Source organism: Rhinatrema bivittatum, chromosome 9, assembly GCF_901001135.1.
Source record: "Rhinatrema bivittatum chromosome 9, aRhiBiv1.1, whole genome shotgun sequence".
NCBI lineage: Eukaryota > Metazoa > Chordata > Amphibia > Gymnophiona > Rhinatrematidae > Rhinatrema > Rhinatrema bivittatum.
In genome coordinates, this window is record NC_042623.1 from 49,618,955 (window position 1) to 49,638,795 (window position 19,841).

Here is a 19,841-nt window from a genome sequence, read left to right on the forward strand (position 1 = left end):
GCATTGGTAAAGGTCACTTATTTAAAACATTTCTATACCGACATTCATGGGAATATCACATTGGTTTACAGTAAACGAGGGTAACCAATAACTTTGGAAAAAAGAAGTTACAATTAACATAAGGGAGCTAAATTGGGGAGAAAGGGCTAGCGTAGCAGTGTCAGGTAACCGAAGAGGAATGGTTACAACAAGGAGGTTTAACAAATTATTTAACGATATATGATGCTATGAAAAATGTACAGTATTTACAAATGGTAAGAAAAAAATTTACAATATGTACAGAATAAAGTTTGTGGGGCAATTACTTGAATGAATTCGAAGTGAAGGTTAGATAGTTACGGGGATGGAGGGGTGGGGGGGAAACGGGGGCTATGGGAGGAACTTATGAGTTGGAAGGTGGCTGGGTTAAGTGAAGGCTTGTGAGAAAAGCCAAGTTTTTAGGGTTTTTTTTTAAACGTTTGTGCGCAGTGTTCTTGGCGCAGGTGTGGGAGCATAGAATTGCAAATAGCTGGTCCAGCGATGGACAGGGCCCGTTTTTTTGTGGCTATGTGATGGGTAAAATTTGGGGGAGGGGTGTAGAGGGTTCCTTTGTAAGCAGCTCTCGTGGGTCTGTTTGAAGTGTGATAGTGTAGGGCGTTATCTAGCCATTTGATGTTTTGGGTATGCAGGGTTTTATGGATGATTGTAAGAGTCTTGTGAAGGATTCTAGAGTGTATTGGGAGCCAATGGAGATCCCTGAGTATGGGGGTTATGTGGTCTCTTCTGCGAGAATTGGTGAGGATTCTGGCCGCCGCGTTTTAGAGCATTTGGAGCGGCTTGATCGGGGAGGCCTAGGAGGGAGGGTGTTGCAGTAGTCAATTTTAGTGAAGAGTAAGGCCTGGAGGACTGTGCGGAAGTCATAGGGGTGAAGAAGTGGTCTTCATTTTTTTAGTATGTGGAGTTTGTGAAAACATTATTTAGTAGGGTAATTAATGAATTTTTTTAGGTTTAGATTGTCTAAGGTGACTCCCAAGTCTCTTACATGTTGGACCTTAGTTGCAAGAGGTACGGGAAGAGGACGGTTGTGGTGGTCTGGGGTGATGAAGAGGAGTTCTGTTTTGGATGTGTTGAGGGCTAGGTTAAGGTTTGTGAGGAGGAGGTTAATTGAGGAGAGACAGCTGTCCCAGATCTTGAGGGATTTGGGAAGAGATTCTGTGATGGGGGTGATGATTTGGACATCGTCTGCGTAGATGTAATGAGTAAGGCCTAGGTCAGCTAGGCGTTTGCAAAGGGGGAGGAGATAGATATTGAATAGAGTGGGAGAGAGGGATGAGCCTTGGGGAAACTCCTCGAGTAAGGTTGATGGGGTTAGATTCTTTGTTGGCGATTCTGACATTGTAGATGTGGTTGTGGAGGTAGGATTTGAACCAGCTCAGGGCTGTTCCCGTGATGCCAATTTCTGAGAGTCTATCTAGTAAGATATTGTGGTTGATGGTGTTGAATGCTGATGAGATGTCAAGTAGAGCCAGGATGAAAGATTGGCCCTTGTCTAATCCTTTGAAGAGGGTGTCAGTGAGTGAAATGAGTAAGGTTTCGGTATTGAAAAATTTACGGAAGCCGAATTGGGAAGGGAATAGGAGGTTGTTTCTTTCAAGGTGATCCGTGAGTTGGAGATTCACCACTCTTTCCATGAGTTTAGCTACAAAAGGGAGGTTGGAGATTGGCCTGAAATTAGCTGGGTTTGAGGGGTCGAGGATGGGTTTGAGAGTGGCTTGCTTCAGAGCATCAGGGATGATTCCATGAGTGAGGGAGCAATTGATGATATTTGCTAGAGGATGGGAGATTATATTGGGGATGGTTAGTAGAGATTTTGTGGGAATGGTGTCTGAGGTGTGGGAGGTGTGGGAGGAGGGCTTCATTTTCTTAAGTAGGGATTCAATTTCAGAGGGGGCAGTGATTTCAAAGGACTCGAGACTGAATTCGGGGGTGGTTAGGAGGTTAGGGGCGGTGGTGTTGGGGAGCGGAGATCGAGGCGGGAATCTGAGGAGAAGCTTGGTGATTTTGATAAGTGCAAAGTGATGCATATAGGGAAAAATAACCCATGCTATAGTTACACAATGTTAGGTTCCATATTAGGTGCTACAACCCAAGAAAGAGATCTAGGCGTCATAGTAGATAACACATTGAAATCGTCTATTTAGTGTGCTGCGGCAGTCAAAAAAGCAAACAGAATTTGGGAATTATTAGAAAGGTAATGGTGAACAAAATGGAAAATGTCATAATGCCTCTGTATCGCTCCATGGTGAAACCGCACCTTGAATACTGTGTACAATTCTGGTCGCCGCATCTCAAAAAAGATATAATTGCGATGGAGAAGGTACAGAGAAGGGCTACCAAAATGATAAAGGGAATGGAACAGCTCCCCTATGAGGAAAGACTAAAGAGGTTAGGACTTTTCAGCTTGGAGAAGAGAAGGCTGAGGGGGGATATGATAGAGGTGTTTAAAATCAGATGGTCTATGGTCAGAGTATTAGAATGTTTCCAGATATCGCCCGCTCGACACAAATATGTCGAAAGAAATTCATTACCATGAGATCTGAAGTCCTGAAGAGAGGGGCAAGGTTTATATTAAGATACCCATGCCATTGTTTAATCATATACCAAGATTCTATCTATATTTTTAACCAACCAGAGCAATTGAGGGGATACCTGGATTCTCACTCCTAGAGATCCTCCAGATTGGATAATAATCTCCACCGATGCCAGTCTGTCCGGCTGGGGAGCAGTGTGTGCAGACAGAACTGCCCAAGGGCTCTGGTCTCCAACAGAGGGGTCCTGGTCCATCAATCGGCTCGAGACTAGAGCCATACAGCTGGCCTTACAGGCGTTTCTTCCCTGGATACGGAACAGCATGGTTCGCGTGTTCTCTGACAATGCGACGACGGTAGCTTATAACAACCACCAAGGGAGCACAAGGCTCGAGGTGTGCCTCCTGTTCACCTGGGTGGAGCGCCCGTCTCCAGGGAACTGCAGCTTCTCACGTCGCAGGAGTGGAGAACGTGCAGGCCGATTTTTCTCAGCAGGCAACAGCTCGATCCTGGGGAATGGGAACTGTCTCGCGACGCGTGAAACCTCATTTGCGCCCGGTGGGGTGTGCCGCAGTTGGATCTCATTGGCAACCAGGGCGAACGCGAAGACGGACAGATTTTTCAGCCGTCGGCGAGAGCAGGGCTCGGTGGGTCTCGATGCGCTGGTGTGTTCCTGGCCCACGGGAATTCTTCTGAACGCCTTTCCTCCATGGCCCCTCATCGGTCGACTTCTTCGTTGCATCGAACTCCATCCCGGCAGGGTGGTTCTGGTGACACTGGAGTGGCCGCGTCACGCGTGGTTTGCGGACCGGATTCGACTGGCCCTAGAGGGTCCATTGCAACTCGCTCATCTGCCGCGTCTTCTCAGTCAGGGGCCCAAATTTTCGGATCGGGAGGATCACTTCTCTCTTGCGGCCTGGCTTTTGAGAGGCGACGTTTATGCTTGAAGGGTTATTCCGAACAGGTTATTTCCACGCTCCTACAGGCTCGCCATCCAGTCACGTCTATGGCTTATGTTTGCGTTTGGAAGCTGTTTGAGGCATGGCGTCTCCAACGCTCCTACAATCCGTTGACTGTGAATGTCATTTGGGTGCTTGAATTTTTGCAGCAAGGACTCGCTAGGGGGTTAGCATTTAGCCCCCTTTGAACCTCTGCGCAGGGCTTCGTTGAAGGATCTGACTTTAAAAACAGTGTTTTTGGTGGCTATTTGCTCAGCCCACCGGATTTTGGAATTGCAGGCATTGTCGTGCTGCGATCTCTTTCTTTGGATTTATGACAATAGAATTTCCCTGCACACAGTTCCCTCTTTCCTTCCCAAAGTGGTTTCGGCCTTCCATGTCAATCAGGCGGTGAATCTTCCTGGTTTTCCGCACTGGGCTCGGGATTCCTCTCAGGGCAGGGATCTTCATCTATTGGATGTCCGGCGTATTTTGCTGCGCTACCTGGAGGTTACTAATAATTTCCGACGTTCAGATCACTTGTTTCTCCTGTTTGGGGGGCACAAACAGGGTGACACGATGTCTAAGGCGACCATCTCTCATTGGATTAAGGAAGCCATCGGCTCTGCCTACATTTCCCGAGGGCGTCAAGTGCCGTTGGGTCTCAGAGCACACTCAACCAGGGCACAAGCAACCTCTTGGGCAGAGTGTCAACTCCTGTCTCCTCAGGAGATTTGTAGGGCGGCAGTGTGGTCTTCTTTACACACTTTCACTAAACATTATCGCTTGGACGTTAAAGCTGCTGATGAATCTTCCTTTGTGGGTCTTTCGGGTTCCCGCCCAGTGTAGGGTGGCTTGGGTACATCCCACTTTTCTGGACTATTCTGGGTATGTTCAGGAAATGAAAATTGGTTCTTACCTGATAATTTTCATTCCTGTAATACCACAGATCATCCAGAGGCCCACCCCTTTCTTCAGATACCGAAAGACTTCATTGCTTTACGGTTTGCTGTTTTGTTTTTTTTTCATTACGGAGCTCCGTGTTGACAGAGCTACTTGATGGAGCAGTTTCTGAGTCTGTTTGTTGAGGCCGCAGGTTGTCGGGTTTTTAGTTCTGTTAGTGTGGGCTTGGGTACAGGCCAATACTGAGGGTCTGCAGATGGCACTCTTGTTATGTAGCAGTGCCCAAAGTTCTAATTGTTCTCTGACTCCACCTGCTGGTAGGGAGATTTTACAGGAACGAAAATTAGCAGGTAAGAACCAATTTTCATCTCTACATTAACTTGTTGAGCAGCAAGAGAGGGGATAGCCCTTGAATCTGCTACTGATTCCAAGTTAGCTGCACAGGTTTTTTCAGGTGCTCTGTTTTGTGGGGGTGATGTGTATATGAACAAGTTAATGAAGGTCAATATTCTGTTGGCTGTGTCCAGTTAATTACTCTGTCAACTTTATCTGGATATTGAACATCTTTTCTAATGTTATCCAAATTTATCTGGCTAACTTTGACTGCTGTTTCCCCAGAGTTCCTTAGATAATTTTGACCAGGGAACATTGTTTGGGCAAAGTGAAATCACACTTTGGGAATGCCCCTGTTACCACTTTTTTTTGGGCAAGTAAATTTTGTCCAGGCAGTGATTTGCTGGGGAAAAAATGTTAACATCTGGGTTTATTCAGCTGCCTCAAATGTTAGCCGGACAAATTATTTAAATACTGACTTCTGAGTTATTAAGATTTTCCAAGTGAGCTAAATTCTTTAAAATAATTCAGCACATGAAGGTGAAAAATGTGTTAATATTTGTTGGAGAGATTTTTTGGTGAGCTTTTTTTTACACTTGTAAGAAGCACATAGGAGGGGGGAGGGGAGGGAAGAGAAGCCTGGGTGGGTGAAACTGTACCTAGATTGTGGGGGAAGAGGGAGGGGTATGGGGATTCAGAAACCCTGTGAGGGAGGGACTTGGTGATTAGTTGGAGTGCGTTAGATTGCCTGAGGGTGTGGTGTGAGATGGGGTTGAGTGAGGATCGATCTGAAAAAAATATAAGGGGGGAGACCATCAATAAATGTTTGCTCAGAGCTCCATAAGTGGTTAACGCAACCCTGGATCCAGGACACCAAGCAGCTGGGCAGGGTGGAGGGGGGAGAGAATGCTGGAGGGGAGGGGAAGAAGAGTGAGAAAATATCGAGAGGGAATGGATAGCAGAAGGGAGGAGGGGGAGAATGCTAGGAAGGAAGGGGAGAGAGGGGATGGGAATGCCAGAAAGGGGAGAAAATGGATGGAAGAAGGAAGATAATGCTAGGAGGGGAAAGTTTGCTGGGAGGGAAGAGAAGGGGGAGAGAATATTTAGGGGAGAGTGGGGCACCATCAATAACTTTTGCCAAATTTAAAAGGCAAGTGCATATGACTGCTTGTGTAACTTGGAGGTCTGTATTCAGAGGGCTGGAAAGCAGGAAAGTAATCTGGGGAAAGCTACCCGCATTATTTTACTCACATTTTCAGCGGAATGCAGCTGGATCAAGTCCAAGTTATGTGGTTCGCTTTAGAAGTGTTCTCCGACATGTTCAGTGTTACCTGGGTAAGTTAGCCCTTCTCCAGGATGTCTCCATTTTATCATAGCCGGATAAATCTGCAGTAGTTGGAACAGTGGGAAATTCAAATCTCACAGTTTTCCAGCTAAATCTAACTTTGCCAGACAAACTTTTTATTTGTCTTTGTTTTTTTAAATGTACATGTAGAATTACCTATTTTTCTGTCACAAACAGCACTTCTCCCAGTACATGTAGCTTGAGTTTTATTTTCTTTTTTGTTTGTATATCGTCTCTGTATTGCCAGGAGAAAAAAATGGGCTTCAATTTCTGTTTGCTCATTGCAGTGTTGCTCAGCTGTTACTGCAATATTTGAAGAGTGGCTAGGTGGACTCTTTATGGTATAGACAAGCAGGGTTGCCAGCTGTCAGTAAAAAAAAAAAAAGCCCATGAAAATAATTTCATGCCTGGGTAAAATAAAAAATAAAACATTCTTGAGCAACGTAGCCCATCTGCGGTGCCATGGGCTCAGGCTTTGTGAGGTTGTGCTACTTGAGAGTTGGGGATACCGGTTCTACATTTGGAGGTGTAAAGCAAGTACATCTTGGCATAGTAAGTCTAACTGTGCACAAAATGGCAAAAGTAAAACCAGTGTCTTTATTGAAGCAAGGTTGTGAGTCTGGCAGACTGTCGGAAAAAAACAATTAATGAGTTGGCAGTCCTCTAGATGAGCCTCCAAGCTATTTAAGTAGAGTGAACACCTGGTTATTTGCATTAACTTTTACTGAAAATTCCCTGTCTTTGTTCAGATGTAGATCCATTTATTACGTTTCTAAACAACATACCAAGTGGCACTCTAGTGTTGATGGCAACCTACGATGATGGTGCAACAAAGTAAGTAGAGATGATTTTTAACTAATGGCTTATACCATAGGCATGTTTTCAGAAAGTTCCCATGTGCTGTAAGGTGCCAGGCCATTTATTGTCACAGTTGCCTGTTGGTGCATGCGCTGTACTTCACTGATTTTCTAAATTGAACATTTGCTGTTTCCATCATGATCCCCCTTTCTCTTCTTTTCTGTATTTATAAAGAGTGAGTCAAGGCTAGTGAATTGCCTGGTGCACAGTGTTCTAGGCAGTTTATTAAAAGAACATACCTAACTAAAAAAACAAATAGACATTAAAGGTAAATAAAACACTCCAAAATACAAACAATATATCATGCCAAAGAGATGATGACACAAGCTGTGATTTAGCCAAATGCTAGAATCTAAAACAAATGGGTTTTAATTCTCATCTAAATTTTATGGTGTCTGTCTGCAACTGTAAATTAACGGGCAAAGATTTCCAAAACTCTGGGGCAGCATCAGAAAACATCTTCTCTTGCATTTCCTGAAAGCGAGCCAGTTTATGTGAAGGGACATCAAGCATGCCCCTATTAAGAGAGTGTAAATTGCTTATTGGCCCAAGAAAAGGAATCCAGTTGCAGAAGTTTGTGAACCATAACTGCAATCATATATTGAACTCTCCATAGAACCGGGTACTAATGCAACCTGTACAGAACTGGAGTAACATGCTTCCTTATAGGAGTGCCAGTAATAAGGCACTCGATAAGGCATTTATTCAGCTAAGTGCTACTGCTGAATATCTGGCTAGTTTCAGTGGGTGCCACTAAGCTTGATAAATGACTTAGCTGGCTAAGTATTTAGCCAGACAATTCAGGGGCAGGGAATGGGCATAACGGGGAGGAGTTGAGGTAGCTGGATAAGTAGGTTAATGGCTAATTCTGGTCGGGTCACAGGTTTGTTCTAAAGTTTGCTGGATAAACTTAGCCGTTTACCTTTAAGTTAGCTAGGTAACATACAGCACTACTTAACTGAATAAAGTTTATCCAACTAACTAGCAGAGCCACACAGTGGCTAATGTGGACCTTTCTAATTCTTTCTAGGTCCCTATAGCCTGTGTAATTTTATTTTATTTTTTTTTATATTCCGCTTTTTGCAATTTTTTCAGCACTTCAAAGTGGATTACATTCAGGTACTGTAGGTATTTCCCTATCCCCAGAGGGCTTACAATCTAAGGGGTAGATTTTAAAAGAAGCGCGATCAGCCTACTTTTGCTTGCGCATCAGACTCAAGCAAAAGTACGCTGAATTTTAGTAGATACGCGCGGAGCCGCGCGTATCCACTAAAATCCTGGATCGGCGCGCGCAAGGCTATCGATTTTGTATAGCCTGCGCGCGCCGAGCCGCGCTGCCTCCCCCCGTTCCCTCCAAGGCCTCTCCGAAATCGGAGCGGCCTCGGAGGGAACTTTCCTTTGCCCTCCCCTCACCTTACCCTCCCTTCCCCTACCTAACCCACCCCCCCGGCCCTGTCTACACCCCCCCCTTACCTTTGTTGGGGGATTTACGCCTCCCGGAGGGAGACGTAAATCCCCGCGCGCCAGCGGGCCTGCTGCGCGCCGGGCCGCGACCTGGGGGCGGGTACGGAGGGCGCGGCCACGCCCCCGGGCCGCCCCAGGCCGTAGCCACGCCCCCGTACCCGCCCCCAAAACGCTGCTGACACGCCCCCGAAATGCCGCGACGACCGGGCCCGCCCCCCGACACGCCCCCCTCCGAAAACCCCGGGACGTACGCGAGTCCTGGGGTCTGCGCGCGCCGGTAGGCCTATGTAAAATAGGCTTACCGGCGCGCAGGGCCCTGCTCGCGTAAATCCGGGCGGATTTACGCGAGCAGGGCTCTTAAAATCCGCCCCTAAGTTTGTACCTGAGGTGCAATGGAGGGTAAAGTGACTTGCCCAAGGTCACAAGGAGCGACAGTGGGACTTGAACCCTGGTCTCCTGGTTCAAGCCCAGCATCCTGTTTCCAAGTATCTGACAAGATCCCTGAATAGATCTCATGTTACTAATGACAGTAATAGCAGGCTAATCCCTAAGTCAACTTGATTAATAACAGTTAATGGACTTCTCCTCCAGGAACTTATCCAAACCTTTTTAAAACTTAGCTACACTAACTGCACTAACCACAATCTCCGGTAAAGAGTTCCAGAGCTTAGTTGTGTGTTGTGAAAAATAATTTTCTCCAATTTAACTGTGCTATGTGCAAACTTCATGGAGTGCCCGCTAGTCCTCCTGTTATCTAAAAGAGTAAATAACTGATTCACATTTACCCTTTCTAGTCCTCTAATGATTTTATAGACCTCTATTGTATCTCCCGTCTCTTCTTCAAGCTGAACAGCAATAACTTCTTTTATCCCAGGACAAGCAGGATGCTAGTCCTCACATATGGGTGACATCGGTAATGGAGCCCTATGTACGGAAAAACTTATGTCAAAGTTTCCAGAAACTTTGTCGGTGGGGAATGCTTTGGTGTCTGAGGTGCAGAGGAGCACAGGACTCATGCAGCAGGGCCTGCTTCACAACTGGCACAATGGATATTGATGCCGGTGCAGAATAAGTGCCGGCACCGAACATGGAACACGCCGGTGCTGGCTGCATCTCTCAGAGCTTGGGCCGCTCATTCTCCAGCACCGAGGAACTGCCACGGGTGTGTGTAACAGTGTGAGTGGCAGTAGTGATGTCTCCCTCTGCGCGGTCATTCTCCAGCACCGAGGAACTGCCACGGGTGTGTGTAACAGTGTGAGTGGCAGTAGTGATGTCTCCCTCTGCGCGGTCATTCTCCAGCACCGAGGAACTGCCACGGGTGTGTGTAACAGTGTGAGTGGCAGTAGTGATGTCTCCCTCTGCGCGGTCATTCTCCAGCACCGAGGAACTGCCACGGGTGTGTGTAACAGTGTGAGTGGCAGTAGTGATGTCTCCCTCTGCGCGGTCATTCTCCAGCACCGCCCATCCTGCACCTCAGAGTCTCAACAATTTTCTTCAGAAAGGAAAGTTCAGAATCGAGTCTCTAGACACCATTCTTCCCTTACTACAATATGTGTGTTGCCTCTATTCTCTGGTCTTTCTATATGCTTCACAGTGAATCAACATTTTCAATACCAAGTTTTACCGTTCAAACTAAATTTGACAACTTGTGTATTCACTTAAATGCCTAACAGTGATTGCTGTGTATCTACAAAGAACAGCAGCATTCACGCTTGCCTTGCCTAGGCGACTGCCTAATATGGAGTCAATCCAGGCAACAGGCTCTACGTTTTCTAAGACTCACTATAAATCTACTATATTTGCCTGCAATTTCTGTTCAATGTCTCTTATTCGCCTACAAATGCAGTCACTCCACAGCTCTTCGTTATCTCTTCTCTTTTCCTGCACCCATTCGTCAGGCAGGTCACTCTCTTCTGTGCCCTTCTCCACTGCCAACTCCTGCCTCAGCGCTTTCCACTTGACTGCACCATATGCTCGGAATAGACTTCCAGAATCAGTGCTTCATGCTCCCTCTGAGGCCATATTCAAATCCAATCTAAAAACTCACCTTTTTTGAGATCACTTCAATCCTAACCACTTCTTTGCAATAAATACACTTCCTATAGACTTTTTTGTCACGTTTGTTTGTCTTGAACTATAGCAAAACACCAATAACCACTATATTGTACGAAAAATATCTGTACATAAAGCAAGAAGAGTAAAATAGATTTTTAACTAATTTTCTAAGTTCTTTAGTCAATATATTACAGTCTTTATTATGGTAATTATGCCTCTGTTATATAAACTTTCAAAAAGTTTACATATAAAGTTTTTACATAAAAGACATTTAAAAACATCTGCATCTTCATGTAAACAATCTAATGTATAATATACAGAAGCAAACCTAGGAAAAATATACATCAGGAAAGGGTGAAAGCTGACGTAGAAAACTGAAAGTAACACAGCGGGTAAACTACATGAAAAATGTGTTCTACATAAATTTGCAGCCAAGAAAGGGTGAAAGCTTAAATAGGACATTGAGAAAAACAGAGTGAACATTTTGAGGAATATAATAAATGTTATACAAGTTGCCATTAGAGTTTATTTACAGTGAAACATTGATATAAAGTATATTATTTTTCCTAGGTTGGATTAAAATTGGGATATGTGAGCTTCTGTATATTATACATTAGATTGTGTACGTGAACATGTATATGTTTTTAAATGTCTGTTATTTTAGATTCACTTTTGTAAAAACTTTAGAAGTAAAATATTTATTTATTTATTTATTTAAAAACTTTTCTATGCCGTCGCTAAGTTATATACCATCGCAACGGTTTACAAATAGGCACATAGACTAAGGTAAGTAAATGTAGGATATCGTACATTCTAACAGGTGCCAATAAAGTTCAGTTACAATTTCATAAATAAAATCATTATTTGAGTATTGTTGGTCAAGTCCAGGTATATTATTGAGTTACTATCGCTTTGAAATATTACTTCTTAAATGTAGGATTGAGTAAATTCATTCTCATCTGCATTACCCTGTACTTTCATTCTCTACCCTCCACACTCTTTAGTGAAGGCTTTTTTAAAGAGCCATGTTTTTAAATTTTTCTTAAAAGTTTTGAGATTACTCTGTAATCTGAGTTCAGGGGGCATCGTGTTCCATAGTATGGGCCCAGCCAATGATAAAGCCCTTTCTCTCACTTGGGTTAATTTTGCTGACTTTACTGAAGGGATTGTTAGTAGTGCTTTGTTTGCTGAGCGGAGGTATTTTTGTGGAATGTGTACTCGTAAGGCTGTGTTTAGCCAGTCTGCTTCTTTATCATATATTAGTTTGTGTATGGGTACATAAGGCCTTGTATTTTATCCTGTATTCGATGGGTAACCAATGTAAGTCTGCTAGAGTTTCGGTTATATGGTCCCTCCTCTTTTTTCCCGTTAGTATTCTGGCTGCAGTATTTTGAAGTATCTGGAGTGGTCTTATCGATGTGCTTGGGAGTCCTAGTAAGAGTGCATTGCAGTAGTCAGTACTAGAAAAGATAAGTGTTTGCAATACTGTTCTGAAGTGGGCGGGTGTGAGTAATGGTTTCAATCTTCTGAGGACAATACATTTTGAAAGTTTGTATAATGAAGGTATAATTACCATAATAAACACTGTAACTTGTTGACAATAAAACTTAGAAATGTAGTTACATTTACTTTACTGTTCTTGCTTGGCAGGAGTGTGTGCTCCAGTCAGCAGGGAGTTGCTTCTTATGTGTATTTGTACAGCATTGCGCATGTCTAGTAGCGCTTTAGAAATGACAAATAGTAGTAGTAAATTTCAGGTACAGTATTTCCCTGACCCAGAGGTTTTACAATCTGAGGGCATCATTTACTAAGCTTTTTTCCCCATAGTTTGTACCCGAAACGGAGAAAGCTGAAGTGACTTGCCCACGGCCACACAGAGCATCAGAGGGAAAAGCAGAATTAGGCCCTTCCTTTATTCTCAGCCCACTGCTCTAAGCGCTAGGCTACTGTACATGAAAAATATGCATTTGGATGCAATTGTGTTCTGACAGGCAGGATGTGCTTTTGTCAGCTCACAAGAAGAGAGACTGTGCATGAGGAGGAGGAGGAGATAGCCAGCCTGTCAAAGGGACTGTGTTCATGTTTAACTTTATCCTTTTGTTTGCTTTTAGGCTCAACGATGAGGCACGGAAAATAATTTCCGAGCTAGGAAGCGTTTCTATCGGTAACCTGGCTTTCAGAGACAACTGGGTTTTTGTGGGTGGAAAAGGAATTAAAACCAAAAGTCCATTTGAACAGGTTAGTTAATTGCTGTAGTTCTTTTGTTTTCATTCAGCTCATGATAATCACTGTAACAACCAATTTAGTGACTGGCAGGAACATATTTATTCTACTTAACATACTAAATACTGAACTGTTGAGCTGCCTTTTGGTGCATAGCAATAAATGTAAATCAGAAAACAAGACGAATACATATTGTATAGAGCAGGGGTCCCCAGCTTTTTCAGATGTGGGGACCCCTTCTCAACATCCAAAAGTTTTAGGGACTCCCATCCTGTCCCCCACCAGTCTCGCTTCCCTCTGTCTGTCACTCCCCCAATCCTTCCCCACCAATGTTCCCCAGCCTCTGAAGTCTCTCCCTTCCCTCTGCTACCCAGCTCCACCCCATCAGTATCTCAACCTCTGACTTCCCCCATCAATCTCTTACTAGTCTTTCCTCAGCCTTTTAACAGTACTCTGTCTCTCCCCTCTAGCCCCTCCTCATCACTCTCTCCCCCCTCTTCTCCGACCCATTGGAATACCTTATTATTGTGTCTATTTTGTGTTTAGGAAACGGGGGGGGGGGGGTTTATTTTAAAGAAGGATATCAAAACAGTTGATTCAGAATGCTGCCTGAGAATTTGTGGCACTAGGATATATATACTATACGCCAGGGCTTCCACAGCTTTCAGCCAACGTGACCCCATTTTTGCACTTAAATTCATAGGATTTCAGAGGACGATCAAAACAAATCAGCAGGTTGCAGTCCTCTTCTGATAATCACTCCACTCTCACCTTCCCCACACTCCAGCTCATCCCCTCTGTTGACCTCCATCCTCTCTCAACCTCGACCCCTCTGTCAGTCTCCACCCCTTCCAGAGGACATCATCTCTTAACTTCCCCACCCCCTCTCATTCTCTGTTCCTCCAGCTGATCCCCTCTTACATGCCCTAGCTTTTTTCACCTCCCTTGTCCATATCCTCTTTCTCATCTCCTCTAGCCCTTTATGCATCCCCAGCTCATTCTTTCACCCCAAGCCCTTCTTTTTTAACTGCCAAATGGCCCTTTCACCCCATCCCCCCGTCTCATCCTCCCAACCTCTTATTTCTCCCAGCCTTACCTTATCCCCACCCTTTCTCTCACATCCCTTTTCAGCTTATCCCCTTATCCCGAAGCTCCTCTCTTACATCCTCCAGTTGATCTTCTGTCATTCCCCCTCTCTCAACCTTCACAGCCAGACCTCCTCCAGCTGATCCAACTCTTAAACCCCCTCATGCATCGCTCCCTCCTTCAAACACCCCTTGACCAAGGCAGCAGGAGCCATTTCCTTTTGGCCCTAGGCCTAAAGTGGATGGTAATTGGTTGGAAGAGAGGGCACGCTCATGACAGGGGCAACATTTTTCTCTTGTGTAAGTTCAGTGGTGGGTAAGGAGAGAGAGGAGGATCAGCAATCTCCACTTGTCTTTACACACTCAGCCCTCTACTCCCTTCAGGGCTGCTCCCAAGCCCAATGGTGATCTGTAAGTGACAGCAGCATTAGTAATGAAACTCAGCACTGGACCTGTGAGACCCTGCAAGCGCACAGGCACTGCAGCAGCCCTGATCGCTCATCACGCAGGGCTCTCTGTTACCACAGAAACTCATGCCAGAGCAGGGCCACTGCAGGGCATGTGAGTGCATGTTGGCTTACAGGCCCTGCATTGACTTCCACTACTAATGCTGCTGTTGGTATCTGAAGAACACTGCCATTGTGACCCCAGCTAAATGTTTTGAGACCACATTTGGGATCCCGACCCACAGTTTGTGAAGCCCTGCTATATGCTCTCCTATAAGAGACTTGGCGCTTTTAAGGGGCTGATGTAATAATACCTGTGCCGAAACAGGAGTTAGTGTGGGTTGTGGTTAACGCATGAGGCAGAAACCAACAGTACTGTGGGAATGCAGTAAGCTAATGGGATGCAAAATCGAGCAAGAGTAGAAAAAGCATCTAAAGATGTGAGTTAAGCTGAAAATATGCACTAATGCAGAAAATTGCTTTAAAACAGAAGTAGAAATGTAGGTGCTTGAAGTTGCAAGGACTGTGATCAAAATGGCCTTGCATGTAAGACTGGCACTAGTCATCCCAACTTGGGCACAATCTTGCATACAAGGCCATTTGTGCAAGGCATACCAAGTGAAATCAAAGGGTAAACTCTCAGGGGTGGGCACCTACAGTTGAACAGTACGCACTGTTGGCGCGTGCATCCCATATAGGGCACAATAGTGTGAACTGTATGGCTGTAGTTGACTGCTGCAGAGAGCGTACTGTTCCGTTTCACTTGGCATGCCGTACTCAGATGGCCTTGCATGCGAGAGTGTGTACAAGTCACGATGCAATCTTGCGTGCACGGCCATTGTGCCACAGTGCCAGTGCGTACTGTTCAGCTGTAGATGCCTGCCCAAGAGAGCTTACACTTCAGTTTTGCTTGCCTTGCTATGCCTTGCTGCAATGGGGCAGGCACCTACAGCTGAATAGTATGTATTGGAACAATGGTGTATTGCATGTGAGATTGGCATTAGCCATCAGGGAAGGGGGTGGGATGGGGGTGGGATGTGTGTCTGCCCTCATGCACTGTCTCCCATTTGCGTTATGCAGCTTCTCTCTCCCCCCCCTCCCCTCCCCCCCCCCAATGTGGGTTTGTGGAGGGGGGAGGGTAGTGTTGTGGAAATGGGGGGGTGTATGGCTGAGGACAATTGAAATTGCTTCAGCTGGCACAACCCTGGAAATTTACCTCCTGGGTCTGAGGTGGAGTAAAAGTAAATTCACGTTTCTGGTAGCTAGTGGTGTTCTATTATTAATTTATAAACTGCAACATTTTAGACTCTAAGCAGCTCACACTATAACATTCATAAAATCAGAGAGAAAAAAAAACACCCATTAAAACAAATCGTAAAACAGCATATGTCAAATCAGATAAATTCTACCACACCGGCCACAGCAATAGAATAACCCTGGCCATCAGAAATGAGTTTACTCTACCTCAGACCAAGGAAGGAGTTACATTTCCAGTGTAAACTCTGAGGAGTGCATCTATAGCAGCGGTTCTCAACCTGTGGGTTGCGACCCCGTTGGGGGTCGAATGACGATTTGCCAGGGGTCGCCTAAGATCATCGGAAATATGGGTTTTTTTTGTCTATTCTAACGTGTAAAACTTGTCATTGTACAAATTTTTTCCATTGGTAGTTACTATTTTTTACTATAATTGTCATTCGAGGATAGATGTTGCAGACAACTGAATCAGAATGATTTCAAACATTTTAATTGTCGCAGCATAAATATTTTTAACAGTTTAAATTACTGTCCATCAAACGGCGTGGCGTAACGCAACGTTACGCCATTGCGGGATCAAAGATATTATTTCTATGGTGAAGATTTATGCACATCGTGACATAATTGAAAAGCACTGCCGTTTCTAATTAGTAATACGCCATCGTTTTATAGTCCATGTTATTGAAGGTAATATTTTCATTATGGAACAACCCATGAAAATGGATCTCAAACAAAAGAAGGTTAAGAAAAGAAAATATGACGATTTTTTCGGTATGGTTTTACTTCAATAGTTAAAGCAGGAATTGAGAAACCCCAATGCGTTATTTGTAATGAAGTTCTATCAGCCGAATCTATGAAGCCGAACAAACTGAAACGTCATTTTGATAGCAAGCATCCGAGCTTTGCCATGCTTTTCAAATTTTCACATAACTATGCAACATGAATATGGTGAATACGCAATAGAAAAGTAAATAAATGCAAGTCATAAAGATAAAGTTTCATTTATTTGTAATTTAATTATAAGCAGAAATATATATAGTACAGTTACTTAGGCCTATGAACAAAAATAATTTTACGGTTGGGGTCGCCACATAGTGGGGAATTGTATTGAAAGGATCGCAGAACTATAAAGGTTGAGAATCGCTGATCTATAGCTAAACAAACCAAACTCTCTGGGGTGGGCACATTTAGCTAAAACAGCATGCACTTTGGCACTGTGCATCCAGGGAGCTTATGCTGGAAATTTAACTCCTTCCTGGGTCCATGGTAGAGTATCACACAGAGCACCCAGGAGTAAAGCTTCCAACAAAGCTCTCTTAGGCAAGCAAGAACCATATGTTTTCTTGCTTGCATACTGTTCAGCTGCTGGTGCCTGCTCAAGAGTGTTTAGGCTTTTGATTTTATGTGATAGCCAGACACATGGTTCCCCTTTTTAAATGGAGGTGGTCAGTTTGGCCATTATAATTTGTTGTGCATGCATTTAATTTGGCCAATGTGTTTCTTCTTCTGTTTGCAGCACATAAAGAATAACAAGGACACAAATAAATATGAAGGTTGGCCGGAGGTGGTGGAGATGGAAGGCTGTGTCCCCCAGAAGCAGGACTAGGAAATTATGAAGCCAATCTGGACTTTTTTCATTGACTGGAAAGTGGTAGGAATGGCGTTGGAAGGCAGACATGAGGCAGTTGCGTGTATATATGTTCAGAATATGCATCCAGGTTGTCCACGTGAACCCAAGCATTCACATGTTCAACATGTGGATTATTTATTGCTGCCACGAGTTTGGAGAAAAATCTGTAAATAGGCCAAAAAAATAGCCCAGATCAAGTACCCCATTTCAACACAGTTGCTGTGCTTTTCCTCAAAGTAGCACAATGTTATATTTTTGCATATTTATTAATATCAAGTATTCCTCTTGTAATAATGCTCCTGGGACTAGATTTAAAAAGAAAAAAAAATTGTTCTCCTAAGCTGAATGTTTTTATAGCAGGAATTACTTCAACGCTTTAGAAAGGTATTTTAATGATGGGCAATTCTTATGCATGGAAACCATTCTAGGACCTTTTATGCCAATTCCTGATGGGACAGATGCATGGATACACTCTCCTCTAGAAATGTTTCCCTGGGAACACAGTGTGTTGATGAAACTTTTGGATTTGGGGGTGGGGGAGTGAATTTTATTTTAACTATCTGCTTTGTTTTATGGCACTGTACTGTAGCTTTGTACTGAAGACATATTCTCTCTCTAATCAAGTCTGCTGCTTTGGGATCTATTTTTGTATTCATTCACCATCCCTTATCCCACAAAATAGGATCAAAATGGTAAACTATTTAAATAGAAACAAATCGAAACCCAAACTTATAGAAAAGCACAATAAAACCATCTTATAAAAACATATCAGGTAAATGATATAGAGGGAATAATGCTGCATATGCTATTTAAAATATTGGCAGTTTCTTGTAACACTGTATAGAATTACGGAGCATGTACCTGATGCTATACTGTGCCATCTTTACTGTAATGGAATTGTCAAACTGTTGGTTACTGTTCTTTTTATGCCATGCCTAGATCTGCCCTCATCGTACTGAATACTGACAAGTAGTGGGGTCCAGATTGGTGTAAAAGCAGATCCCTCCATGTTTGCTCGGACAGCTGGATTTCCCAGTATGCACTACTGGAATGTTAGGGTCAACATGGAGCTCATGGCCCATCTTGTGCAAAGGAGTGAACTATGCAAGTGGCCTTGCATCTCAGACTGTAATCTCCTGCTCTCATACGTGCTGCATTTTTTATGCTACGGAGTCATCTGTCATTAAATCATTAGAAGAACAATATTATTTCTACCCCTTCTAAGGTAAAGCAGGTCTCTGTTCCCATTGGTGTTTGAAGAGCAGAAAGAAAGAAAAAAAATCCTGGCTCTAAAAACTATGTCCATGGAATTGTATGTCCAGATTTTTGTGGTGCTGCCATTGAACTGTGGTTTGGATACAAATGGAAATGCTACTTTTCCGGTCACCTGAAGCAGATATGCATGCTGCCTCTGGGCACTGGCCTGCTGTTCTAAGAAGGAAAGTATTGTTCTCTTGATAAGGACCAGAAAAACCCAGGATTTTCAAAGGGACCGAAACAGCAATAGTATGGTAGTGCGAGTGAAACTGTTCCATCGTCAACAGTACAAGACGAGCATTTTTCACCGTCTTGGTTTGCACTAAATATTTAGAAGCAATGTTGAATGATTATTTACGGTAGTGCAGTTTGAAAAATAGAAATAGGCTTCAGTTGTATTACAAGAATCAATAAAACTGAAGATGCATCTGACTTTGTTTAGTTTTATTCACTGAGATGATTGAATGAAATGGAAGTATATTCTAAACTTTTCTCTTGATATGATTAAAATGAGCCAGTTGTCTGTTGGTTTTTTTTTAATAAAACTCTTTATTTACCAAATACACCAGAAGCACAGTACAATCAAATGGAGCTTGTCAAGTTATAAACTTTAAACATAAAACCAGACAATAAAGAAATCCCTGACTTTATATAGAATAAGTCATTGAAGTGATCTTTGCCAAGTCCACTGTATCCCCTACACATGTTCATATACAGTATCTCCAAGCAATCTTTAAGAGCATATGTAATCTGTTCCTTTGAAGCAATATCTGCAATTACTCTTCACCAGGGTTCCAACAATGGTTTCTATTTCTAAAAATATGCCATGGTAATTCTAGTTGCATGTAGTAAATGTGAAACTAAAGTATTTAGTTTCTTGGTAGGGACTTGTGACTTCCATGTACCCAATAAACACAGCTGGGTAGATGGATCTAAATTATAACTATTGTCCAAAAATTAGACATACTGTTGCATGTCTACTACATATGAATGTAGTTGGCCTGTTCCCCACAGTCCCTCCAGCACCGTAAACTAGTTAGAATAAGAGGATTTCTATACCTGCTATGTAATAATGAGCATATATTCTTTGTTGTATTGCAGATTAGAAACTTCTAAGTCCAAAGATAAATCATCATTCCACCTCCTAACTTGAGCGCTTGTTTCTGCCATTTGGTGTTGGTCCCTTAAGCAACAATAAAACAGTGAAATCACTTTCCTGTCAAAGTCTATCCTGGGGGAAAAATTTTTCCAACCTGTTTCTGGTTTGTACTGATTTTGCCCCTTTCCCTAAATATATCACTGTGTAACTGTAAAAATAAACATGTGGCTCAGCATAGCAAACTCATCTACCAAGTCAGAAAAGGACTTGAAATTATCACCGCACTATGGGGGTCATTTATCAAATAGCGTTATGGCGTTTTTGCATGCGTTAAGCACCTTTAATACATGCGAAAACACCTTTAACGCATGGTGCAATGCAAAT

The 19,841-nt window shown here is 43.5% G+C and overlaps 1 protein-coding gene across 3 annotated transcripts in view; it reads left to right on the forward strand.

Moving 5' to 3' along the window:
* The window catches only part of FAM3C (family with sequence similarity 3 member C), a 118,493-nt gene extending 99,703 nt beyond the window's left edge, over positions 1-18,790 (forward strand). For 2 of the 3 annotated variants that reach the window (XM_029615832.1, XM_029615830.1), the window contains 3 exons: positions 6,836-6,920; positions 12,575-12,701; positions 16,988-18,790. In XM_029615832.1, the coding sequence (XP_029471692.1) occupies positions 6,836-6,920; positions 12,575-12,701; positions 16,988-17,077 (302 nt within the window). In that variant the 3' untranslated portion in view covers positions 17,078-18,790. The remainder of the gene's footprint in view (positions 1-6,835; positions 6,921-12,574; positions 12,702-16,987) is intronic. The other variant, XM_029615831.1, reaches the window with a different exon arrangement.
* Positions 18,791-19,841: the final 1,051 nt, after the last annotated feature.